Source organism: Sphaeramia orbicularis, chromosome 9, assembly GCF_902148855.1.
Source record: "Sphaeramia orbicularis chromosome 9, fSphaOr1.1, whole genome shotgun sequence".
NCBI classification, from domain to species: domain Eukaryota; kingdom Metazoa; phylum Chordata; class Actinopteri; order Kurtiformes; family Apogonidae; genus Sphaeramia; species Sphaeramia orbicularis.
The window spans coordinates 34,788,012-34,815,503 of NC_043965.1; the positions used below are offsets into that span (position 1 = coordinate 34,788,012).

The 27,492-nt window shown below is 37.7% G+C and overlaps 2 protein-coding genes and 1 long non-coding RNA gene across 3 annotated transcripts; 1 reads left to right on the forward strand and 2 right to left on the reverse strand.

Moving 5' to 3' along the window:
* Window positions 1–3,677: 3,677 nt before the first annotated feature.
* Window positions 3,678–13,969, reverse strand: LOC115426133 (uncharacterized). Its single transcript, XR_003936312.1, has 3 exons — window positions 13,957–13,969; window positions 5,142–5,147; window positions 3,678–3,961 (listed from the first exon to the last, which is right to left on the reverse strand). It is a non-coding gene; the product is annotated as an uncharacterized LOC115426133 (long non-coding RNA).
* Window positions 7,120–16,621, forward strand: anapc5 (anaphase promoting complex subunit 5). Its single transcript, XM_030144073.1, has 17 exons — window positions 7,120–7,643; window positions 7,726–7,805; window positions 9,122–9,231; window positions 9,319–9,562; window positions 9,727–9,793; window positions 9,938–10,039; window positions 10,154–10,344; window positions 10,436–10,517; window positions 10,659–10,751; window positions 10,941–11,122; window positions 12,922–13,057; window positions 13,228–13,302; window positions 13,428–13,549; window positions 13,631–13,738; window positions 13,979–14,126; window positions 15,801–15,963; window positions 16,084–16,621. Exons 1-17 carry the CDS (start codon window positions 7,446–7,448, stop codon window positions 16,302–16,304), a joined length of 2,322 nt encoding a protein of 773 aa, XP_029999933.1. The 5' UTR covers window positions 7,120–7,445; the 3' UTR covers window positions 16,305–16,621.
* A 101-nt stretch (window positions 16,622–16,722) lies between these two features.
* ggt1a (gamma-glutamyltransferase 1a) lies at window positions 16,723–25,419 on the reverse strand. The gene is made up of 12 exons (XM_030144076.1): window positions 25,029–25,419; window positions 24,530–24,660; window positions 24,353–24,442; window positions 23,779–23,971; window positions 23,313–23,473; window positions 23,011–23,160; window positions 22,412–22,548; window positions 20,966–21,153; window positions 20,718–20,845; window positions 20,005–20,117; window positions 19,797–19,910; window positions 16,723–19,111 (listed from the first exon to the last, which is right to left on the reverse strand). The coding sequence occupies exons 1-12, from the start codon at window positions 25,223–25,225 to the stop codon at window positions 18,965–18,967; spliced, it is 1,749 nt and encodes a 582-aa protein (XP_029999936.1). The 5' UTR covers window positions 25,226–25,419; the 3' UTR covers window positions 16,723–18,964.
* Between the last annotated feature and the right edge of the window lie 2,073 nt (window positions 25,420–27,492).

The window sequence follows — 27,492 nt, forward strand, 5'->3', positions numbered from 1 at the left end:
GACAAATTCAGAGAGAAAGTGAGGTTTGAGTCACCCCTTCATCTCATCGTCTGTCCCCTCTACGAGTTTAAAGCACAGTGTGGGGGATTTAATGTAAGAAGACACCTTGGAGCAATAAATCAAACTCATTTCACCAAAGAAAAAGGTCTGGACAAAGTATGGGCTGTGGTTATGAGCCTCAATTAATGAACTGCACTGAGGCTACTTTTACTGCATATGACTCAGAGAATCCAGGAAACTGGGTCTTTCGTCTATTCTCATACCCACGTAGGATTTTTATATGAATACAGGGTGGGGAAGCAAAATTTACAATATTTTGAGGCAGGGATTGAAAGACAGTGTATGACCAATTAGTTTATTGAAAGTCATGAGAATTTATTTGCCACAAGAAAATGTACATAATAGAAAATGTTTTTATTCTATGTGTCCTCCTTCTTTCTTAATAACTGCCTTCACACGCTTCCTGAAACTTGCGCAAGTGTTCCTCAAATATTCGGGTGACAACTTCTCCCATTCTTCTTTAATAGTATCTTCCAGACTTTCTCCTAATAGTTTTGCTCATTGTCATTCTCTTCTTTACATTATAAACAGTCTTTACAGACACCCCAACTATTTTTGAAATCTCCTTTGGTGCGACGAGTGTATTCAGCAAATCACACACTCTTTGACGTTTGATTTCCTGATTGTTCACATGGGCAAAAGTTTCTGAAAAGGTATGGATAATAGTGTTAGGTATGATTATGACATCAATATATGTTTGGTTTCAAAACAATTGACGTAGTGCCTGCTGAGAAAAAACAACTAAATGTTCATTGTAAATTTTGCTTCCCCACCCTGTATATGTATCATGCATTGTCATGAGGATTTGGAAGATTTTCACTGATACTTGTTGATTTTCTTGTGGTACAAAACCTGAATAAAAGAAGGAGAAGCAGAGGGAGAAAATGTGAGAAGATTTGAGAGGCAGGTGGAACTTTAGCACTTGGTAATTGTTTTAGCGGTGGTAGCAGCAGTAGTTGTAGTTCTGTTAGTGGCACCAGAGACACGAGCTGATGTGCAGAATGTAAACATTTTGGGATTTGGGAATGGCAGCAGGGAGCCATAACTAAATCAATGAGTAGAGTACATTTTTCAGAAAATTTCAAATGAACTCTTCACACACTGGGACCTTTAAGTTCACCGAAAGCTGATCTGGGACCACCCGAATTACATTCAGAGACACAGATATCTTCAACATATTGCCAGAGGAGATGTTAAGAAACACCGCTCTCTCCAACAAAGCTCTGGGGCCAAAAGCAAACTGCAATAGTAACACTTCAACATCAATAATTTAGGAGAGTGTTCTGGTGGTATTCTGCAGAAAATATGAAATTTGCAGACATACTTACCTTTGACAAAACATGGACAGTTTTATAGAAGTTTTCAGATTTTGAAAACATTCTATCTAGATTCCTAACATATTTTTACATGATTTTTATAAAATATTACAATAATTAGAAATATTTAGAATAAATGCGTAGCAGTAAATCTTGAAGGAGAATTTAAGGTTTGTAATTGAATGACTATTTCATTAATTATATACACTAACTGTATCAATCTAATTAAATTCAAGACATGCCTGTGTGACTCCATGCATATCTTCCTAGATAAGGTTACATGTAGCAGGAAACTAAATGGGTTTTAGATTTTATTATTTATTGAATTCAATGTTCTCATCTCCTCTGCTTCCTGTGCTTTGATAGGTTATATTAAAAAAGAGGAATTAACCTCAAAATTTTCAGATATTCAACAAATACAAACTTTTCTCATATGTATTTAAACATTATATTTAAGCATAACTTTCTAACTTTCATCAGTTCTTTTGTCTTACTGAGCAACAAATGATTCATCACCTATTTTATTCATGCTCAGTCACATCTGGCTTTGGCTTTGTTTCATTTATTTACAGGTTCACTTTGAAGTGAAACCAGATGTTATCAGGTGTTCTGACACGTGTTGAGTTGCCAAGAGTGTTTTCATCTGTGTGTCCTCTGTTATCAGATGGTCACAATGTGCTACTACTTCTTTGGCAATGTTACATTTTTATTATTAATGTCTCCTGCTCTTTAATCTGTTTCATGGACATACTGTAATATACACTGACCAGCAAAAAAAAAAAGTCCCATCCAGATTGAACCAAGGAAATACATAAGAGCCTTCCACTGAATAGTGACTGCTGGGATTAATATGTTTCATATATGTTTAATATGTTTCACTTTAACCCTATCTGATGCTGGGACTTCTCATTTCTTAAACAACCATCAGTTTGCTACAGAGCATAAAGACTGGACAAAGCCAGGATTCATCTGGCTCATTGAGCTCATGAAAGAATGTTTCAGGGAGCATGAGACCTCATATTCACACATGGATGGTCCACCACAGAGTCAGACCTGAACCCGTTTACAATCCTTGGGATGTGATTACTTTACACAGCATCCTGACTCTCCCATCATCAATACACGTACAACCTTATCAACAAAATGAATGTAACTGAGGATGGAAATAAATGTGACATATATTGTGACATTTGACATCCATTGTGTGTCATTGTTTATGCCACATTAAATCTATCCTGTACTCAAAGTTCAAGTCGGACCAACAGAACATTGTGTGTAGGATGACTTTTTTTTGGCTAGGCAGCATAATATTAGGGTTACTTGTATATGTAATGTATCCCAGTTTGCTTGTGTTTTCAAATATACATAAGTTCTACGGCAGTGTCTTTCAACCTTGGGGTCTGGACCCCATGTGGGGTCACCTGGAATTCAAATAGGGTCGTCTGAAATTTGTAGTACTTGATAAAAATAAAAACTTACTAATAAAAGATATATGGTGAGTTGAGACAGACAATCACAGTACATAAAAGACATGACAAACTGTGAAGCTGAAACTGAAGCACTGTGGTACTGTTTATCTTTCAAATATTCATTGTGGCCGGTTTAAGATGCTGCAGCTCTTTCACAATTCATACCAAACTATTACATGATCAAAAACAAATTAATTTTAGGGAAAACTAGAAAAATACTCAGAGAGTGCACACCTCCGCCAAGGCAGATCAGTGCCCCCCCACTGATTATTGCATGACACAGAATTGGTGTGCCTGAGCAGTTTTGACTTATCATTAATATTATTATTTATTTTATTATTTTATTTTTGTAACATTTAAAGTGGGAATTTTGTACTTCTATTTATTCATTTATTTATTTGTTTATTTAGCAGGGACAGTACACATTAATGAACATTTCTGTAAATGTGCCAGTATTAGCAAAAACGCTATTTTTCAACTGTTGTCCTTGGGTAAGATGTAAAGTGCCAGCGTTCATAAAACTAGAAACATTTTAAAAACAAGAAAAGCACCCCCACCCCCATCACCACCAAAATTTAATCATTTCTTCCTTGTGCCAGTATCAAGATTTCCCGAGAACTTCATGAAAATCCGTCCACAACTTTTTGAGTTATCTCGCTAACAAACAAACAAACAAACAAACACGGACACATGCAAACACACAAAGCAAAGCGATCACAATACCTCCTGGCGGAGGTAAAAATATTTCCGTTTTGAATGTCTGGGGTCGCCAGAAATTTGTGATGTTAAAATGGGGTCATGAACCAAAAAAGGTTGGGAACCACTGCTCTACTGTAATACATACGTAGGTTAAATTGGGTTGGAGCACACCAAAGCTCAGCTCCCTCTCCCTCAATGTAAAACAACCCTCTACTATTTCTGTTATTCAGTTTCATCTCCTGATAAATGAAACTGAATAAGTGCAAGACGACCCAAAGACACACCTAAATCAGCTTCATGGGATTGATCATAACACATTCTATAATTCTAGTATCTCAGTACGTCAACATCAATGCACCACTCATCTAAACCATGATCTATTCTAAATGGATCCTTGAATTCTAGAGCCTACAGCAGCTTTTTCAGCTTGTGAACTACTTTTAAAATGACCAAAACAAAATGATCTACCACTATTATATATGAATACATATACCAGCGGATAGCTCATTAGGTAATATTACTACCATTAATGTCGCTGGTTCCATTGACCATACACTGTAATCTGACAATCAGAGGCTGAACTGTATGAGGCATAGATTACTGTTCAATGTATCTGCTGGACTGCATTTTATCTTTTTTATGTAGCTTTGTAATGTGCAAATAGAAAACTTATTGGACATGGACATTTTCCAGTTGCTCAAGATGGAGAACAAAAGACATACCTATGCCTTTTTGTTATTTCTTGTGACATGTTGAGTGGTTTGTTTTTCAAATGTTAGTCATCGAACAAAAACACCAAAGTTTCCCACCTATGCAGTCTCCACTTTCAAACAGTGACTGAAGTAGTACATAATGGAGGAAAAAAATGTTTGAAATGCTTGGTTTGTCATTATTATTATTATTATTATTATTATTATTATTATTATTATTACAATTATTATTATTATTATTATTATTATTACTATTTATTCATTCATTCAAATGTTCATTTATCTTCTGAACTGCTTTAAGCTCATTAGGTAATATTACTACCATTTATATAAATGGTTGGATAGCTCAGTAGGTAACAGCACTGATGGCGATGTGGGAGACCGTGGTTTGAAAGCCATTTTATCCATGCTGATTTTAGTTCATTTTTACATGTTGCATTGACCATACACTGTATTCTGACAATCTGAAGTTGAACTGTATAAGGCATAGATTACTCTTCAATGTATCTGCTCTTCTGCATTTTATCTTCTTCATGCAGCTTTGTAATGTGCAAATAACTAACTTGTTATTGCTGCATGATAAAATGTAAATGTATTAACATCCTCGTTGCTTAGATAACTATTTAATCACACAGCCTGCGCATGAACCCCCCCTGTATTACATAAGTTGTGGATAAATATGAGGCCAATATAATGTAGATGGCATGATATAAAATGACAATTGACTGTTGGCTACATAAGGGCTCCCCTCCTCACAAAAGCCAATTTAACAACTGTATATATCCCAAAAACATTTAGAACACTATTTAAAGTACAGTTTTGCAGGTACAGGGCTAGGGCTTTCTTTGCTTCACCAAATCAATTTCCATTGGTTTTGTTACTATTACAGTTGGCTTGGGCTATTTTTCATTGTTAATATCCAAATCTCTGAGTGCATTTGTCAAAACAGTTTTGTTTTTTTTGTTGTTTTTTTTATGTTACAGGGCTACACAGTTTACCTGCAGGAGTTCATAAGTAGTCCAAAACTGAAAATGAATGCTTCAAACTAAGTGGCTGGTTTATATAAAAAGTCAATCTCTCCTAAATCAAAAGACAATCATTGTGTTATGAAACAATGTTTGACTGTAGAATTGTGCTTTATATCCACATATCAGTCTTACTCTATTTCTCATGAATGAATGTCACTTTTGTCAGCCATTTTAGATGATTTTTGCCCAAATAAAATCCATATTATATGAATGGTATTCACATATATGCCTGATAATTTAGACACTTTTATGGACATGTGACATGGTGCATGTGAAATATGTGTTCATTTCTTTACTCAAGATTAAATACATCACTCCAATGAGATTCTACATTCATATAAACCCCATTTCGAAATGAGAAATGTATACAAACTGTCATAAGTAACAAACACTTAAATTGTCTCTTGTCTGATTTAATACACTAATGACTGTGTGTGATGTTGAAACTCTTACTATAGGTCAATGGTGCTCCATCCTCCATCCTCTGCTATGACTGATGGGTGGGCCATTTATGCTGTATGATGTTTATGATGATGATTCATATAGCTGCCAGATTAGTGTGTTGCATTTCACTTCTGTAGATGCTTATAGTTGAGTTTAAATCTGAAACACTGAATCATATTCTATATGATCATTTTATGCTGTCTCGTGTCTCGAAAACATCAACTTTTTGACAGCTCTGAAAAACATCCCTGTTTTCAGATTTGTAACAATACATTTTTCAGCTGATCCAGGGGTTTTGCCCACGAAGGAGGAGATTTTTCACAAACCATGAAGAAAACACTTCAACTGAATAACTGAATACTGCATATGTTGACTTCCTGATAAAACCTGCTATGTGACTTTTGGCAAATTTTACAGGAGAAACAAAAAAACAGGAAACTATGAAATATAACAAAAAAAATATCTGTTCCTTTAACCCTTTCATGCATAGTGGTTACTCCAGTGGACATCTTTTCAAAGCTGTTCTTTTATACGTATATTCATGGGTTTTGTTGTTTTAGTTCCAACACAGTGGACGCTTATGCATCATCCCATACACTGCAATTCATACCATTACTGTAACTTTACTGTTCTTGATAAACCTGATCTACACTAACATGTTTGAGTGTAAATCAGTTGCTTAATATTCTTATTATACTGTAATTAACCGGGTTGTTTTTTTGTTTTTTTTTAAAACAAAAAGGGTTGTTTGTATATAATCTCCATGAAGTGAGTTGGGACTACTATTAGAATTTGTTAAAATGTGATAAAATATCAGATTAGCAGCATTAAAAAATGTTTTTATTACATAGTTTTCACACAATATATCAGTAAATACATGTTTCTTTGCTTCAAAAATTAAACACATGGTGTCCAGCTGAGTGGACATTTTTGGAACTCCATGAAAAATAGGTTCATAGGAAAATTTTCAATTGCATTTTTTTTTTTTTTTTTTTTTTTTTTAATGCTTAAAGACGATTAAAAACACTCAAGAAAAAAAAAATCTTGATAAAGGTTCGTGCATGAAAGGGTTAATGTTGATACTTAAGATAGAATGTAAACAACTTCCACAGGAGACTGAAATTTGAGGCTATAATAGGGGAGATAGCAGGTTTTTATTCCCAACCAAAAATGTCACTTAGCAGGTTTTATCAGGAAGCCGACGGTTATGTATATAGTGCTGTATGGAAGATATCATATCAAGCATACTGATATATGTATACATGCTGTATTTTGCTGAATTCAGACAGAATACTGCTCGTGTTTTGTGAATAAGCATAACAAAAATTGTAAATACCATGAGCTTGAGCACCAAATAAAGTTGACACAGGAAAAAAAATCTGTGACGTATTTTAAAGGGGACAGAAAGAGGGCGGTTTGAAAGCAGCAATGCAACTCTTATAAACATAATTAAAGTTTACTTAATTATCTAAGAAGACTTAATTGACTGTTCGGTGTCAGTAAATGTCTTCATATACATGGCAGCTCCTACCAGCCGTGCATGTCTTTTCGGCTTCTACATGAGGCTTTGTTAGTGTTAAATTAAGTCGATGCACTCGCTAACTTAGCTAGCTAGCTATTGCTAGCTGTCAACTTCTTTATTTCCTTAACTTTGTCGCCCTTACTTCGATCTAGTTCATATCAGACTTAGTTTAATCGTAGCCTGACTTACCTCTTAAAATGGCAAGTGTGCATGAAAGCTTGTACTTCAACCCGATGATGACAAACGGAGTGGTCCATGCTAACGTCTTTGGCATCAAAGACTGGGTAACGCCGTATAAAATTTCCGTCCTGGCGCTACTGTACGAGATGACCGCTTCAAAGATCCCCCTACCAGAGAGGAGAAGGCTAAACAAACTCATTCTACCCCTCCAGCAGGTAGGCTGTGCTTTGTACACTTGTTTTGTCTTTCAGTGAGTTCTAGTATGTAACTCATGGGTGTTTGTTTTTGGCTCATCAGGGACCAGACCTGACTCTTGGACAGTTTTTGAAAACAGTGGAGGAGTGTTGTCCTCAAACTGCTTATGCTGTTAAACGCAGGTATGCTCCTCCATTCTGAAACATGAAGATTTCTAATTGTCTATCTGCTCAGTGCCATGCAGCCTAGTAGCTCTAAAAGGCAGTAAAATGCTCAGATCAGGTCTCAGTTGCAGATAATAACACTTGTACATATTACCATTAACTACTGCTTTACTAGTTTTCCATATGAATAACATATTGACTTGTAAGCATCAAAATAAGACAGGGCAGATTGAGACGTGTTAGATCTGTGCAGACTAATGGAGGGGTAGTGAATGCATTGGTAGGAGGATGATAAAAGTGGAGCTATCAGGCAGAAGACCAAAGAGGAGGTTTATGGATGTGGTGATGGAGGACATGCAAGAAGATGCAGGAGATGGAGTCAGATGGAAACAGATGATGTCCTGTGTCAAACCCTTAAGGAAGTAGCCAAAAATAGTTATAGTAGTAGTAGATTGGCTTGAAAGTATATCAAGATCCTGAGTCATCTACAATTCCCTTATCTTTTAATAAATAGTTGTAATTAGCAGGCTATAGTGTCTTTGGAATTCAATAACAATAGAAGGTTTCTGTTCTATTTTTTTGAGAGAAAACTGTTAATAGTCCTGTAATTACCAGTTTGTTTTTGTGGATATGTTCATGTTGCTTACCACCACACTACTGTAGAGGTTATTCTAGCTAAACTAAGATGTTTTAAATGTTCCCATTAAATAATAATTGATGGGGTTTTTAATGTTATGACTTCAAAACTAGAATTTCGGCTCAAAGTATCACGTTAAAATTCACCGTTATTAATAACAGCTTTAGAATGACTAAAATAGGATTTTCCTTACAATTATATGGCTTAAGTTTTGTGCCATTTTTGGCTGCACCTAAGCCAATTTAATGTAAAATCAATGAGAAGAGAATCAAAACCGAGAATCAAAACTAATGTTTGCAGTTGGTTGTCAGTGGATTTCCACAGCAAATTTGTCAAGCGTTTAGGTTGGTATTTATCATCTGCCCAAGCTTTTCTATTTGTTGTGCACATATACAGGGACTAATGGTTTAAAATTCTGACATATTATGTATGGAAAATTTCCTAGGGAGGACACCCAAATCCCTAAATCTTATCATTTCCACAAAAAAACTTGGCAAAATTTGAATGCTAGTTAATGTCTGTACTTAAATAAATAAATATATTAATTAATTAATTAAGTGTTGCAAATAAAACTGCATCACACTTTAAGGCAAAAAATACTGTTACTGCTTCAGTGATTACAAACAGTCATACATGACAACACTAAAGATACATTAGCTATTTATTTTATGAAGCTTATGCTTTGTTTTACATGAAGGCTCCGTGAAATGGCTGATGGAGAGCTGAGAGACATGGAGTACTTCTTTTCCATTCTTCCCACTCCTTTCACTGCATTTGATACTGAAGCGTACAAAACCAGTGTTGTTGGTAAATGCACATCATATTACTCATTTTGGAGTTCACTTGTAAATGTTAAAATATCACTATAAAAACCAGGTTCTTGTGTTTGTTTAGGTCTTTTTATGAGACACATGCTTCTGGCCTACAACAAACTGTCCTTCAGCCAGGTGTACAAGCTGTACAAGTCTTTGCAGCAGTATTACCACAGTCACTATGCCAAACGTACTGATGGGCAGGTGGGTTTGCCTGCACTGATTGCCGACGACTCCGACATGGACCTCACCAGCACAGAGGACACTGTAGGAGATAGAATAGACAAAGAAGAGTTGGACACCCCCCTTCATGAGTCAGAACTCAGGTTTGTGATCATTTTTAACATATTGTATTTACTGTTACATCCTTGCTATTCCTGAATTTATGTTTTTTAATCCAGCCCTCCAAATGGCTCATTGTTTAGATATTACTCCTATCTGGTTTATTGTTTTCAGAATTTTCTGTTTTGTTATTTTGGTATTGTTTTAGAAATGATAACGCTCCAAGCAAAGGTCCCCTGTCACAAAAACAAGCAGAGTACTTTCTTGCCAGACAAGTAAGTGTACAAAAAATAAAATAAATTACAGCTTTACTGATGCAATACTCTGAACTTTAATAATGTTTTCTGCTTTAAATGGATGAGCCACCCACCCACACCCTGTGTCAAGGTTACACCATTTTTAAATTATTCTTTCCTCAGGCGTATCTTCTGAAGAATGATGAAAACAAAGCTTTAAAGCCTGCTGCCCTGCAAGAAGAGCTCAACAACATGCTGAAGTTTAACCCAGATTTTGCTGAAGCAGTGAGATTCTACACTCATCCAACTTTCAATAGCATTGTTATGAGACTCCCTTTCCATGAGAGCCTCTCTGTCATAAGCTGTGCTTTGTTTTCACTGTGTTTTCTCTCCTTTCAGCATTACCTGAACTACCTGAACAGCATGAGAGTCCAGGATATCTTTCTTTCTGCTCACAGTCTTTTACATTATTTTGACCGCCTCATCTTGTCTGGAAATGAGGGAAAGAGCAACGGCGATGAGGGATATGGCCGAAGTCTCCGCTATGCTGCTCTTAACCTGGCGAGCCTGCACTGTCGCTTCGGCCACTAGTAAGTAAATGGAATTCATAGAGGATAGTTGAAGAATATACATGTATAGAGCATTTCATCTGCAGCTGTTTTCTATTTTCCTTGTCTTCAGTCAGCAGGCGGATCTGGCTCTACAGGAAGCTATTCGCATTGCCCAGGAATCCAATGATCATGTGTGCCTTCAGCATTGTCTGGTAAATAAATCATTTCTGCTATACTCGCTCTCATTTCAGTCTTTATTGATACCAAGACTATTTGCTCACAATGTCTAACTGTGATGTAAGTCTGTCTCAGTTTTTCTATTTTGTCTTTGGTTTCTGTGTGTTCGGTATCAGAGTTGGCTCTACACACTTGAGCAGATGAAGGGATCTGACAGTGCTGTGTTGACTGAGGATTCTGTGAAGATGGCTGCCCATTTCTGCTTGCCAGTAAGTTCTTATATAAGAATGCCATTACATGGGCTTCAGGAGTTCATATACTGTGTTTATGTATAAACATACAAAATAAAAATGATCATGGTCATCAGTCACTTTTGCATTATACATCAATTAACTAGGGTAAGAACTTTGTATGTTTTATTCTTAACTTTTATCCTCTGCTAATGCTCTCTGCTTTAGTATTTGGCATCACTGGGCATTCAGTCATTGGTCCAGCAGGGGGCGACACAGGGCAAGACAGCTCATAAACTGATGGACGCACTGAAGGACACAGACATTCTCCACTGGAAGCACAGTCTATCAGAGCTAATCGAGATCAGCCTGGCACAAACAACGTCCATATGGAGGATGTATGGCAAGAGGTCAGACTTTTTATCCTGTCTTCCAACTCACAGTTGTGCAGGCACACAGTTCTCAGTGTTACTCGCAGCAGACTGCACGCTAACACAATCTTATCCTCTTCTGTGAAACACGATTAGAAAGGCAAATATATCACATATGTTCACATGTCAGGACAAGTGAACATCTAGTACACAACCAAACTCAATATGAAAATTTATATACACAACTTTTATGCAGTACCAGGTTGTACCAAAGTACTTTTACTCACGTACTTACTTATCTTTAATATCGCCATTTTATGCAACTCAACACTTCTCCACAACATCTCAGAGGCAAACATTGTACAAACATTTTTAATCCAATACTTGTGACAACTTTAGTTTACACTTCTTGTCCAGTAAAAATCATTTGTGTCCAAATCTGCTGATGGTAAAAGTTTGTAATAAACTGAAGGATTAAGTGTGCTGAGAAAGTTCTCCTTCTTCTTAAGATAAATAAACTTTGTAAAAACCCACTGGGATTAGCTGGAAAATGCATTGTAACAAATTTGCTTACAGAACAGTGACACAGGACAGCAATGCAAGAAAAATTATGTTATAAAATATTATGCATTGCTGTTGTCGCCCTCTGATCAGAAAACAGACGCTCAAATCTTCCTAGAATGTTGCATGTGATAGTGGTACACTGTGACATTTCTTCCCGAACAAGAATAAGGAGTCACTGCACCTCGATTCAGGTCGTTTCTTTATTTCTCACCAGACATAAATCAAAACAAATTAGTAGAACACTATACATGAAAGAGTTAAAATGAGCTCGACCATAAACATCTATAGCAAAGTAATGGAAAAATGTCACCATGTAGCTGCTTAGTTATTGCCTCAGTATTTTTTTGTCATTCAAGGCAACATTTTATTGCTTAAGTTATGTTCTTATGTTGGCAACTAGATAGATGGATGAACTCAAACACACGGACATCCTAGTGTCATTAGTCAGTTTTCACTGGAGAAGTAAACAGGAAAGTGGACACGTCACTTGACAACACAGACCTTTTGTATATTTAGGTGGAATCATAAACAATCTAATGCAAATCTAGCAAAAGTCTGTCAGCTGCAGGTGGAAAAATGCACAGTGTGATGTTTAGGTCAAAGTTCATCTGTCTGCTTTGTTTATCTTATATGTGTATGTATGCTAGCAGCCTGGAGCCCCAATACGAACATGAGTTAATAATTAAAAGTGAGCGGTGACCAGCTGATTGTTGCGCTATGGATCCATTTAATGTGAAGTAGTCAGTGCATGATCTGATCTGTCTGAAAATCTGAGACCTGGAGGCTGCAGGAAAACTACCATGTGGTCAAAATACTGATTAAGTCCTGCATTCAATTTTGTACTTAAATATGATGACTGAAAGACTATTTAAATTTGAATAGTTTGATATTTGTTTCAAACTAATATAACAAAATCATGTCTATAATAGTGATCAATTCAAAACAATGCTGTTGTACTTAACTGCTAAATGATATTAATTATATATTAATTATAGAGGCATACCCTTTAAATGGGAAAACAAAGTAAATAATTCACAATAGTCACCATTTGGGCTGTAACCCTAACCCTAACTGATAAGAATACCGTTAAAGTACCAGATCCAAAAGCAGTGTTGATAAAAGTAGTAGTATTGATAAAATCTTTATGATACCCATCCCTAGTAAAGGATTGGAATACTTCTTCCACCTCTGGTTGTTTTGTATATACTGTGGAAGCATATAGATGGTCTGCAATCTGTCTTAGTCGTTAATGTGTCTTCTTGTGTCTTGTGCAGCACCATGGCTCTGCAGCAGGCCCAGCTGCTTCTCAACATGAGCAGTCTGGAACCGGTCAACTTTGGGGTTCAGCAGAACAATACAGAGGCCTTCACGGTGGCGCTCTGCCACCTGGCCGAGCTGCACGCTGAGCAGGTAACACATCTGATTTGATCCTGTCTGTCTCCTTTCTTCCCCGCCGTTGCATATCCATTAGTCAGTTGACCCAGCATTGCGGGAAAGTAATAAGCATTGATTAGGTCTGCCTTCCAGCTCCTGGGTAGTGCTTAATATATCACTCTTTTTCCCATGTGCCTCTGTTTCAGGGCCTGTACAGTGCTGTTTCAGAGATTCTTCAGCATTTGAAAGAGCAGTTTCCTCCACACACGCAGCATGCCAAGGTTCATTTTGTTAACTATATACTTAATGAAAGACTGTGCATGGTATAAAATATCCCTTTTCAGCTAAATACAAGTCTTGTCATGTGAATGCAGTGTAATATTTTTGTATATCTTGATCTGTTCAGCTATGGATGCTGTGTGATCTGAAAATCCAGTTTGAGAGACATATGAATGAAGGGAAATACTATTTGGCAGAGCCACTAATCACAGCCATGTCTGCCTTAAACAAAACTGAGGGTCTCTACAGGTAAAGCCACGCCTCAAATCTTCACCTCCAATATCACTGGGGTAATTGTGCTGTAGCTGTAAAAGTGTCTTTTGCTAACAGGAAAGCTCAAGTATTGAAGGCTCTTAATCGGACCACCGAGGCATACAGTATCCTGCAGAGACTGCAGGTGCACTGTGAGAAGGCAAAATGTACAGAGATTGTCATCAGGTAATTGATAATCATCATAACCTGTTATTTAGAATAAATCCAATTTAATGCTGTATACCTATTAAGTTACATCCTTTATATAAGTGGAAGTTAAATACATCAAGTTAAATATAAGACCATTTGTGTTCAATTCATATCATGACATTAAATTTATTTCATAGGCACAAATTCATTCATTCCTTTTCCTTGCCTCGTCCAGTCATCACAGTCTGACTGACTCACATGTTTTATTTTTGACAGAGTTATGCTTTCGACTGCTGAGCTCCACTGGGAGTCGTCTGGCTTCTTCACAGCTCTGCCTCTCCTCCTGCAGGCCTTGGCTCTGGCTCGACAGCACCACTTACAGTGTCTGGCCTCAGAGGCCATGCTTCACCTGGCCTTCACTCAGGTCAGCCACAAGAGAGACTCAGACTTCGCACAAACACAGCTGCTATTTCTGTTTATTCAAATGACTAAAACCTTAATCTCCTGTATTAATGCGGTATATGCAAAGCATGGCAGCACAGGTGGACATGTATCTAACCAGAGCAGCAATGACGAGAGAGTTTCATAGTAACAACTGTCTCAGAAACTATGGCATTATACAGCAGTACACATTTACTGTAATTAGCTTTGATGACCCTTAATTGAGTGAATGATTTGAACAAATGGTTTTTTTTATGACTGAAACTTGAAAATAACTCAGAAAGCTGTATATTTCACATTTGAAGAAAATAAATCACAAGAAGAAAAGAGCAATAGTACCTTCAAAGCTTTGTATGACTTTTGTCACCAATTTTTCATCAAATCTACAGGGTGGGGAAGCAGAATTTACAATGAACATTTAGTTGTTTTTTTCTCCGCAGGCACTATGTCACTTGTTTTGAAACCAAACATATATTGATGTCATAATCATACCTAACACTATTATCCATACCTTTTCAGAAACTTTTGCCCATATGAGTAATCAGGAAAGCAAACGTCAAAGAGTGTGTGATTTGCTGAATGCACTCGTCACACCAAAGGAGATTTCAAAAATAGTTGGAGTGTCCATAAAGACTGTTTATAATGTAAAGAAGAGAATGACTATGAGCAAAACTATTACAAGAAAGTCTGGAAGATACTATTAAAGAAGAATGGGAGAAGTTGTCACCCGAATATTTGAGGAACACTTGCGCAAGTTTCAGGAAGCGTGTGAAGGCAGTTATTGAGAAAGAAGGAGGACACATAGAATAAAAACATTTTCTATTATGTACATTTTCTTGTGGCAAATAAATTTTCATGACTTTCAATAAACTAATTGGTCATACACTGTCTTTCAATCCCTGCCTCAAAATATTGTAAATTTTGCTTCCCCACCCTGTGTAAAACCTGATTGATAGCCTGAGTATCATGAATCTGTTAGTGTTTCTGTGATTACGCACCTGAATCAGTTCCCTCATGGTGAACCACTTTGCAGTGTACGCCATTACATACCAAATCAAAACCAAACCGTCACTTAGGCTTTTTCGGAATTCCACACAGCAGCAAGGAGCAATGAAGCTGTGTCCGTCTCTGTTTCTACTGCAGCCATACTGCGGCTGCGTGAAATTCCCATTCCTACAATGCACTTCACAACAAAATTTCTGAAAAGGTCAGAATGACATATCGGTTTGGTATGTAAACAAATGGAGTGCTTGTGATGGAGTACACTTCGAAGTTGCTTACCATGAGGGAAGTGATTCAGGTGCATAATCACGTAAAGACTAACGGATTTGTGATACTTAGGCTATGACTCGGGTTTTACAGATTTGATGAAAAATTAGTGACAAAAGTCATACGCAGCTTTAAAAATAAATAAATAAAAAAGGTCTCTTTAGAAGTAAATAAATCATACTGCATTTCCTTTTCTGCAAACATAAAATGACCATGAAAAATGTGTATCCAATGGGAAGATCTCTGTTCAGTTGCAATCTAAAAAATGTACATCATCAGTTTTTATTCTGCACATTACCTTGAATTGGTAGCAGCTGCAACCCTGTATTTAATCAGATGAACACTGTGGTTTACTTGGGTGTTTTTTTGTGTTCACTTCATCTTGCAGCTAATGTTAGGGGTTCCCAAGCAGGCGCTGAGTGTCCTGCATGAAGCCATTGAGCCTATTTTGGCTCACGGATCAGTGATGGACAAAGGCCGCGCCCTGCTGCTGACTGCACGCTGTCAGATAGCAGTGGCTGGGTTCAGGCCAAATGGACAAGGACAAGCAGGTAACTTCCCCCACACCCTCTCACCAACACAAATCCTTATCTCGTAGATAAATCAAAACCCAATATCAAAGAGTCATTGTAGCTTGTTTATACACCCTGTGGTTTCCTTTCTCTCTGTAGATTTGAATGTGGTGGTTTTGGCTGTTGACACACTAAATGAGGCTGCGGCATATTTCTGCAAACTGAACTGCAAAGAACGGTTGCGGGACATCCACTACCTGCAGGCTCAGCTCCATCACGCTCTGGGACAGACCTCTAAGCGCAACAAAAGTGCTATGCTTTTCCGCCTGTTGGACCAGGAGCTACAGTCACCTGCACCTCCTGTTTACATGCGACTATAACTGTAGCTATACAAATGTTACATTTTTGAATACAGACATGACAAAACCCATGATTTGACTGCTGAGTTGAGTCATTGCTGCGCACCACTAGATGGCGATGTAGATCTGTTCTGCTCTCTGTCAGCACTGAAATGTTTCCTGTTTAAATATTTTGAACAAGCAGTAATTATTTACCTCGGGCATGCAGCGCCAGGATAATCACAACACAGGACAGATGTCATGAGTCTTACACAGAGCTGACTATCCAGTAAATTAAGAATTGATCTTTTGTCACCTATCTCTTGGTCAGGAACAGATTAAAATGATAATCTGCTGATAAACATGACAAGTGCCTTCATATCTTCCACCACAGTAAAAGCACAGGTTTGTCTGACATACATGTCAACTGGCAGTGTGGTTGGAACAGCGAAAGTTTATCAGGAGCTGTCAAGGCAGCGCTGATTTACCCACCGCTTTTTGATGAATGAGGGTAATATCACTGTTAGCTACAAGATGAATGTGTTTCAGTGGCCTGGATGATTCATATTTCGTCAGGAGAATACTGATGAAGCAGGTACCCAAAGGAAAAAATCATGATCACATTTATAATGTAATAGACCTGCGATGACATAACATGAGATACAGTATCTGTATTCCACTTACGTCTGACACAACTTGTAGAAAGTCTTACATTTAGGTGTTCTGACAGCACTGTGATGCATTGCTCCAGGTGTCAGCTATAGCCAGACGATTTAATCAGACAAAAGTATGACATTAATTAGCAGAAAGGGAAATATCTGCAGTCACTGTGATATGATGTCTTTTAATCTAAAGCTCTTTTTTTCATGAAGCTACAATGCTGTTGCACTTTTATCCAACATGTTAAGTTTATTTGAGTGTAAAAACATCTGTATGCTGGTATCTCGGGGTGAAGTTGCCTTTTCTAGTCATCAAACAGACATATCTTTCTGTGCTCTGATTGGACACCTCAGGCTCTGTTGAGTCCCTGCCTCTGACCTTTATGCTTCCTGTCACTTACTGTCAGTGACTGTATAAACAGATGGTTTACAGTACACTAGTAAAAGCAGATCTGTTTTCTATGTAAGTGAATATCCTACATCCTGCTCTAACCAGGTCTTTTGACTGTTGTTCTTTGATGCAAATGCAGGCCCAAGGCCAAATAGTACCTGTTCTTACATGTTTGCCTGAATAACAGCTAACAGTGGAGAAAATGTGTGAGCCACTTTGCTTACAAGTTCTTAAATAAGTCCCTGAAATTTCACAAGTAGTTTCCTGATATTAGTTTTAAATTGCTTTTAGTGCACGTGCTCTCTGAAAATGGCTCCAAGGGAAAGATTTCAATACCTGCATATATATATTTCAAAAGCAAAAATTAGCTCCTGAAAGTCATGCAAGCATAACACGCTGCATATTGAGATTTGTTCCCCACAGCGATGAACCGTCGGTGATTCTCTGCTTTTCATATGTTCAAAAAGAGAAGGAATATTTACTCAATGCCAATTCAAACTCACTGGACGGTGAAAGTAGAACAGGGTCAGACTCCTCACGAGCACTGAACAGGTTTTTCCTCTTTTGTCCGGAACTGAACCTTCTACATTATTAAAATAAACAAAAAAAAGGGTGCAGTGGTTTCAGCACTGAGGTAAAAATGTATCTGATGTTCTAATCCAGAGACGGCACAGAAATATCCAGAGGGTCCATCTGGTAAAATATAACATCTTTGTTCAAAATGTTTAATAACAAGCATGGCAACAAACATGGCATAAGCACAATGCATGTTTAGAAAAATATATCTGCAAATGTATTTTTCAGAACACACTATACATTCACGTAACCTCTACTCGATATTAAACATTTACAATTCAGAAAGTTCTCTGTAGGGTCACAGTAGAAAACAACACAGCCAGGTTCCTTTAAATAATGTTCATTTCAGCATCTACTAACATCAGGAGAAGGATATGGGTAGACATTTTGGTAAAAACTTGCAAACAACCTGAGGTGTAGTTATTTCTAATTGATGGATAAGGGTGTTACATGACATGAAAACAACCCCCTTTTCTGACAGACTGTCCAATTATTCACAAAAGGTTTTTCTTCTCAAGACAATAAAAGAAAGAGAATTTGAGCGATACTACATAGACAACCTACAATCACTCAGATTCTTACCAGAAACATCTGAATGAAACCCTTTTTTCTTATCATGGCATTGTCATTTGCCTCGTCATTTTTACTTGATTTTAATTGAATATCTTGCATACCATCTCATACATAAACTGGGTTTAATACATAAAGCAGATACATTTTGGGCTCATGGTTTGTTTAGCTAAATGGTAAAGATTGATGCATCTTCCAGTCCTCAAGTCATCATCTGCAATCAGTAGTGATGATGTCTGGTACAAGAGTCAAAATAGGTGAAACCTCTTTGTTTACCTTTAAACACAAAAGAATTCCAACTAAAGAAGTAATGCAGAATAAAAGAGGTATTGAAATGGAGTCACTTTCCGTGTTCGAGTAAAAGAAATTCAACTCGGAGGGAGATGTGGCTCCGTAGCTTAGATATCACAGGAGTCTCCAGTGTGGAACTCCCACTGTGGCTCTGTCCGAGTGTCTTTCAGGGACCATCCAGTCTGAGGGGAGCAGCCAAAGCCCTGATGGTGGGTTCAGTATCCTGCTGGATAGCCTCCTTTCCTGGGGTCAGACTCTGCACAGAGACGCTCTCCCTGTCGTACTACAGCCTGGACCACAGAGTCCGGAGTTGGCAGCAGCTGTGTCACATGGTTCTTCTGGGCTAGACCTTCCAGGACACTCTGTCATGTTATCATTAAACACACATATACAGTTATGAGTGAGAGGTGATTAAACCTGCTTGTTATTACAGTTTTGTCAAAATAGTGGTATTGTTTTTGGGAGCTGACAGTTCTTTATTGATACACTGCAAAAAAAAGTAAGTTTAAGAAAGTCACAAAAGCCTTATTACTTTGAAATTGGACTTGTTTTGTAATGATCTAAATCTAATTTCAAGAAAATGTGTCTTATCTTTGATATTCCAGCTAATATTAAACTAGATTAAATCAGTAACACACTCCAACAATTTGCATAATATGCCAGCTTTGGAGCAAGATTGACGTCACCTTCTCATATTAACAATATTAAGACTTATTTTGAGTACCAGTGTTTTTCTTGCTTGTAATAAGAATAAAATGTAAAATGAGCTTACCCCATTGGAAGATTTCTTTGCTTAATGCAAGACAGTTTGGTTATGTTTAAGAATATTTGCCGTTTCCCTACTGAAGTCTCATAACTCTTATAACTTAATAACACAGAAGTTCTAAGTATTTTCAGTCTGACTCAGTGTGTTTTGCAACATACTGTGTGTCTGCAAAGTAAACTGTGTGCTTCTCCAAAGCCCCTTAAACACATCACAAGAAAAGCTGACACGTCACAAGCGGTTTATCTTATAATCCAGATGTTTTGCATTCGGCTGTGACCCACCATTTCAAAGCCCTGTTCCACCACTGTCATATTAGGGTTGAGCTGATTGTGAACTCTCGGCTCCGTCACAGCTTTCTTTAGGTCATAATTGAAGAACAAGGAGTTCAGGATGACCTGTTTATTTTGCCAGAAGAAAAGACACTTGAAGTGTTGCAATACTGTATTTCTCTCCAGGACAGAAATGAACAAATGAATGACTCAGACTTACCAAGGCAGTGGCTGTGGTGATTTTTGTGCCCCCTGAGGCTCCTACAACCATTTTGACTCTGTTTTCCTTGTCAAAGATAATAGTAGGACACATGGAAGACAGTGGCCTTTTGCCTGTAACACATAAACAGAATGTGGCCACGACTGCAATCTGGACAGATGGGTCAGGATTTTGCAATCCCAGTAAACTGGAATATGTTTAAATTGTATAATAGTCACAGTGTGAGCTACCAGGTCTGAAATTAGTTTTAATTCTAAAATTAAAGTAGGAAGATGGTGGTAAGAAAAGTACTTAAAAATGTAGGAAAGAATAAAAAGCTGTCTTCAAATATCCCCCTGCTTCCTCTCCACTGGAAAAAGGTTAAAATAACATCTTTGTGATCAGTGCAGTATTAAGAGATTAATTTTGAAGAAAAGTACCATCTATTTAATCTATAAATGTCATAAAATGCTGAAAAATTACACACAGTGCTTCCCAAAGTCCATCATGTTTGGACCAAAGCCCAAAGATAAAGATATTTAGTCTCATAGGAAAGTAAAGAAACCACAAACTATTCAGATTTAAGAGGCTGGAGTCAGAGAACGTCAATGTAAAACCAGTTATCAAATGATGAAAAATTCATTAAAGTTAATATCCTAATAACTAACTGATTAATCAGGTTATTGTGGCAGTTGTTGATGGAAAACAAGTCTGATAACTCAGTCCAGTCACACCTGGTTGGATGAAGTTGTTGGGTGACGGAGGGATTCCAAACCCGTTGGTCATGTATGGGGAGCTGAAGTCGTCCATTTCATCATTGAAAATAATCCCAGTCGATCTGGACATGACTTTGGAGCCAAAACTGGAAAAATAAAACAACATTCGAATGAGTCGTAAATACCAGTTGTCAGATGTAAGTAACACTTAAACTGTCACCTGTGTGATTTAATAACCTTATGACTGCATGTGCTGTTGCTCTTACTATAGGTTAATGGTGCTGGTGGCTGCCACAGCGCTTCCATCCTCTGCTATGACTGACAGGTGGGCCGTCCCGTGGTTGTCCGGGACAAAATAGTCCGGCTCATAGTAGCTGTCTGGGTGGGTAGTGTCGTCTGTAATTCTGCTCCTTATGCCATCGGCGAAGTAGTCTGAGGTCATATTGTGGATGAGCTGAGGACAGCAAAACAAGTCAGAAGCACAGCAGAAATGTCTGACAGTTTGTCATGAAAATATAAATAACTAACCTATCTGATCATCAGTGGTGGAGGACATTCTCAGATCTTGTACTTTAGTGAATGTAATTATTAATTATTAATTAATACCACACTGTATAAGTACAAGCTCTGCATTCAAGCATAAGGAAAAATAGCCGTTGTGCCGTAAAATAGTCCCAGTCTGTGTTTGAACATTTACATTACTACTGAATTTATGTATATGTTGTATTTTGTTGCTACAGTACTTCAGTATTTTGTAAACTATTGCGTATTGGGTAGTTTAACTCTCAGAGACCTTGAACTATTTCTGTTGGCTTGTTACACTCAGATGTTTTTGACGACCAAATTAGTTTTGCTTCACAACAAACCTTTCCCTTGTGTTAATCACTGTTTGCTAAAACATTAGCCTCTACATTTTTAATTGAAAAGTGGGTGCATTCCTGTGTGTAATTTACTGACATGTAGATAAGGTTATTATTGCAGAACCTATATAAAAGTATTTATGCAAAAGTGGCTTTTTCAGCAAAATATATCAGTAACTGACCATAAGCGCAAGCATCTACAACCACCAGCATTTGACTGAGCAGGTTTTATTGATGAACATGAGTGTCTCTGAATGTCCAAATAGGACACGTGATGCTACTGAAAGGCTGAGACTGAATTTTACCTGAATTACTTACCTGAATGGTTCAAAAGTTATTAAACCTTTTAGAAACATGGATGATTTTAGACACCTAAGTGAGGTTTTAGATCTTTAAGTCAATGCATCATCGTGTCATTGTGTTAATAGTGTTGCTGTTAGGAGCACGAGTTTCTAAAAGGTCAATTTTTCATTTTTTTCAGCCAGTCCAGGAGGGTTTCGAAGAGTTTGTTTAGCTTAAAAGAAAGGAGAACTTTTCTCAACTTGTTAAAGAGTGTTTCTTCCTTCAGTTTATCACTAACATTTAAAATCAAATCAAAAATGTTTGGAAGTAGGTTTGTACAGGACAGGAAGAGGATGAGAAACTGAAATCAGACAGGTGGCTAAAACTGTCATATTTAGGAGTGGACTGGTGCGAAAGTAGTGGAGTTTCAGTGTATATTTGCATAAAATTTAAATACTCAAGATAAGAACAGTACTTGAGCAAAAGTACACAAATTTCCCCCCAAAGAATTGATCAGTGATGCAGCAAAATAAAGGTCTGAAGGTGAATAATAGTCCCATTGAAGCTTACATCTGTAATATTGAGGTAACGTGGGTCCCCCAGTCTGCTCCTCTTGGCATAAGCAAAACGAAAAGCCTCCACAATGCGATGATACGTCAGAGTCTTTGTCTCTGCTGTGGAGACACTTGTGTCTGTGAAGTTGTACCCTGAAAAATTGCCACAAGAAAAATATGTCTCAAGTGAATGAACAATCACATTTTCCCGCACTAATCAGGTAATGAGGCTTGTCCATCATTGTACTAAAAGCCATTTCAGACTCAGCTTCGGCAGTGACAGGTCATTAAACTGTAAACTCTCCCGTCAAAAACAGCACCAGCCGTTGCAGCAAATATGAACCATGTTCCCACTGATTCATATATGAACACGTTAAACACATTTTATCCTTCATTTGAAATTAATGATGGCATTTTTTATGTGAAGCATGACTAAAGATGCTCTAGCTGAACAGATGGGGTGTTGATGGTGAATTAAATTTGGCAAGCAGAACTGGGTTTCAGGTCTGTTTTCTGCTTCCAGAACAGGCGGAGAACCCATTGCAGGGACGACCTGGGGAAACCTGACATCCTTTCTTCTGCATGGCTGCACAAGCACTTGGCTGGGCTGCTCACCATCCACTATGTTGAGTATCAGTGCCAGTACAGGGCCACTGGAGGGGGCGTCTGGGACATGCATGGTGTATTCCCCGACGTTCAGCCTCAGAGGATTCTCATTGAGCACCGGCTGGTATTCCAACAAATCATCCAATGTGATAATCCCACCTGGAATGAGCACAGAAGCACCAGAAGGAATTACACAAGAGGAATTATACTCTGTTTTGAGTTTTGCATTAATTTTGGTATCTATATTTCTTCATTTGTAATTGATAGTGACTCATTTCTCTTCTAAGATGAATGAACAAAAAAAGCAAGACCTGCCGCCTGGATGTCTTCGACAATGCTCTGTGCCATCGATCCGTTATAAAACACATCAGGGCCCTCCTCTGCTATTCTTTGGTATGTGTCAGCCAGCTTTGGAAACTTAACAATATCATTTTCCTTCAGAATGTTCTTTTCAGAATCACAAAACACTTCACTGGAGGAATACAAGAGAAGAAAAAGGAGGAGAGTGAGTTAAATTGCAGCCAATTTTCAACAGAAGTGGGTAATATTTTACATATAAAAATACTGAATGTGAAAGATCACATACAAATTCAAAGCACTGTTTCACTGTTTCGGGCTGGGGTGCCTTGTGTTGTTATTCCTAATAGCTTATCTTGGCCAATTTTTCCTGGCCACACTTCTTAGTTTTACCAAAATGTTTTTTTTTGTAAACTAAAAGAGAGTATGTGCTGCATTTTCACATCTATCAAGTGTTCTTTTCTGCCTGTTTGTCCTCACCACATGTTGGCATCTCCTTGAATTGAATCTTTGCTCTTGAAAATAGCATGAGCCAGTGCTTTTCCTATAGGAAACCCATCACGAGCCAAAGCGATGCTTGGCTCGAACAGCTCCTTCCATGGCAGCCTGCCATGTCTCTTGTGTGCCATCTCATAACCACGAATCTCCCCGGGAATGGCTATGGACAATCCACCTGTCAGGCACAAACAGCAGTGTTTTGAATGTCTCGTGCTCTTATTCTCTGTCCCTTTTCCCACCGGAGGATCAGCCAAAACACTCCTAAGACTCCTCTTGGCTTCACAGAGATTCAGTATTTTATGGTTGTGACCATGAGCTGGTGCAAAGGATGATGCAAATATACACATAGTGAGATTATTGAGGACTAAACTCTCAAGAGATGCAGGATGTATTGTTTTGCGACTTCAAGAGTTATCCCTCTCTAGCTCTAATACAACATTAAAGTCAGTAGCCTTAACATGCCACACAATAACAAAATACAAATCAGTCAGATCCGTGCATGGAGAAATGTCCTCTATTTCTGGGAAATAGTCCAACCACTCGCTGCTTCTTCTACCTGTACGAGAGAGCTTAGTGTTGTTGCCAAACATGTCCTCAGTGGCGTTCATGGGTGCTGTCTCCCTCGCATCGATGGTTTCCACCTTCCCTGTTGAGCAGGAAATAAGGAGAGTAGACAAACATGCTTGTCACATTATGTTTTTCTAAGAAGTTGTAATCACTGATGTACACTCACCTGTGGAAGCATTGTAAATGACAAAGAAGAGCCCTCCTCCGATGCCCATGCTGTGAGCGTTTAAGAGGCCAACACACAGCAAGGCAGCTATGGAGGCATCCACAGCTGATCCATTTTTCTTCAAAATGTCCCTGAAAACATAAGAGGTTCGCCTTTTTAGTCTAACATGTCTATTTAATGTTTCCTTATACATGTCTCTCAGATTTAAACCCATCATTCAGTTATAGAAGCATGTTTCTCTGGCCAAAAAATCTCATTATCTTCACAAAATTCACTTCAAGACATCCATATCCTTGTGTTCATCATCAGACAGGTCATTACATTTTGCACATTTTGCAGTAAATAGTCCCCAAACCTTTTCAAATATGTGTATATGTCACTTTCTCTAAAGGTCGCAACACTAGTTTAGCAGCAAAAGAGCATATGCACATGGGAGATAAAACACACAAAGTCACATTATTCCAAACAAAAGCCTCCAGTAGGCTATTAATGGTTTTACCTCCCCACTTCTGAACACTTTCCGGCATCAGCAGCCACAGCAGCCTTTGAGTAGAAGTGGTCTGACGGTGGAGGCGTGTGTTTCTTGCCCAGGCCCATGAAAACCCCCAGGAACAGGCTCACAGCAGCCACCAGAAGGACCACCAGACCAGCAATCAGGGACTTCCCAACCATTTTCCTGCCCGAGAAAGTCAACATATTTCATAGTCAAAGAGAATCCAGCAGCTCATCCCTTTCAGAGACAAGTGTCTTCCACCGCTGATGCGTCTTTTATTAGCTGAAACCACCACTTGAATTACAATGTGGGAGAAAAGACTTAACATAAATCACAAAATTCACTCACCTTTCTCTTATCTGACAAGTCGGATTGTGAGACAAGCTTTCGTTGGCTCTGAACACTGTGTGTGTGTGTGTGTGTGTGTGTGTGTGTGTGTGTTAGCACTAAGAGCACAGTTGCTGAAAGTGGTGCATGATCTAATGGCTTTTACATGTAATTTGGCATAGGTGACACACTGTGACTGTGGACCAAGTGGCTTCAGTGATGATAAACATATACTTAGTGCTTATTTTAGACTGACAGGTAGACAAAATGAACACAAAGAGGTGAATATCACAGGGCTGAGCAACATGGCCGAAAGTCAATATTGATAACCTTTGCAATACATTCAAATCATTATTTATGTCAAGGTTAAAGGCTGATTTCTTTTTGTCCTAGGAGAAAACTGAAGAAATCAGACTGATAATAGCGGTTTTAGATTATTACCCTGCCCCCCCAAAGGAGAGGCAAGGGGTATTGTTTTTGGTTTCTTTGTTTGTTTGTTAACATTCTAGCAGCAAAACTATTGGTTGAATTCATACCAAATTTGGTTTATAGATTGCCAGTGACCCAGAATAGATGTCATTATATTTTGGGAAAAGTAGGTCAAAGTTTGAATTTTTTATGATTTTTTTTAATTATCACTTTTTTTTTCCTTTTACCTATAATGGGCGAAATTTCACATTTCTGTATCAGCAAAACTTTTGCTTGAATTCATACCAAATTTACTTTATAGATTGCCAGTGAGCCAGAATGGATCTCATGACATTTAGGGAAAAGTAGGTCAAAGTTCAAATTTTTAATGAATTTTAAAAATCTTACCATTTACTTAAAACAGGCAAAATATGTGCGAGGGGTGGGGTTTGTTGTGCCTGGCACCACTTGTAAAAGATATAAGCCAAAAAATGTCATAAAAAATTTCAACAAGATGAAAATAACACAAATGAAGATGTAAGGAAATGACAAACCTTATTGATTTTGAGATATAATGCTTATTTTGTTCATTTACTTTTGATTTAACCTCTTCATATCAACATGGCCACCAGAAACTCATTCTAGGATTGGGTTTTGGGTCCATGTTTGGGTCCATTTGAGCTGTGCTTAATATTATAGTCTAGATTAAGTTGCAATATCATGTTGAGTACAGAAACTAGAAGATGCACCCTTCCAAATGAAGCCTAATAACATGCAAACTGGAGTTACAGTTACTGTTATTACTGTAAAACTAAATAGAAAACTGTAAAGGGCAGACTTAGGGTTCCCAGAAAAGAGGGAATGTTAAAAAGCTAATTTGTTGTAGTTTAGATTGTGCTTCAGCCACAGTTTAAACAAGAGAAATCTGAACATGTTTGCTTTCAGAAGTTTAATACATTTATTTTGTGCTTACACTTCTTAGGGTTATGGTTATATTAACCCTTTCATGCACAAATTATGAGAACCTTAGTCAAGATTTTTTTCTTCAGTGTTTAGCCATGAAAAAAACAATGCGATCAAGTTTTTTTTTCTATGGAGTTACAAAAATGTCCATGCATTTAATTTTTGAAGTAAAGGAACGTGTTTAAAACCCAATATTAGAAAGTGATGTGAAAACAATGAAATAAAAACATTTTTAATGCTGCTAATCTGATGTCTTTTCACATTTTAACATATTCTAATGCTAGTAATTACTCACTTCATGGAGATAATATGCAAAAAAAAAACCTTCTTGTCTAACAAATAACAATTGATTTACACTCAAACATGTTAGTGCAGATCAGGTTTATCAAGAACAGCAAAGTTACTGTAATGGTCTGAATTACAGTGTATGGGATGGTGCATAAGCGTCCACTGTGTTGGCTGATATGAAACTAAAACAACAAAACCCATTAATATACAAGAGAACAGCTGGAGAAGAGCTGTCCACTGGAGTGGACAGTGCATGAAAGGGTTAAACAGTGGATGTTAAAATATTCATAAAAAGAAAGAAATAATTATGTTTGTGCATTGAGTTCTAGAGCAACAAGCTAAAAATGATGCAACAATGACAACAACAGTTTTAAGCTATTTTTATGGTCAGAATATGACAAAAGAAAAAATGAAAAATATATGTAGTTGTTTTACCACTCAGTTCTAGACGATCATAAAACCTCTCTGTAAATAACATTAAGTT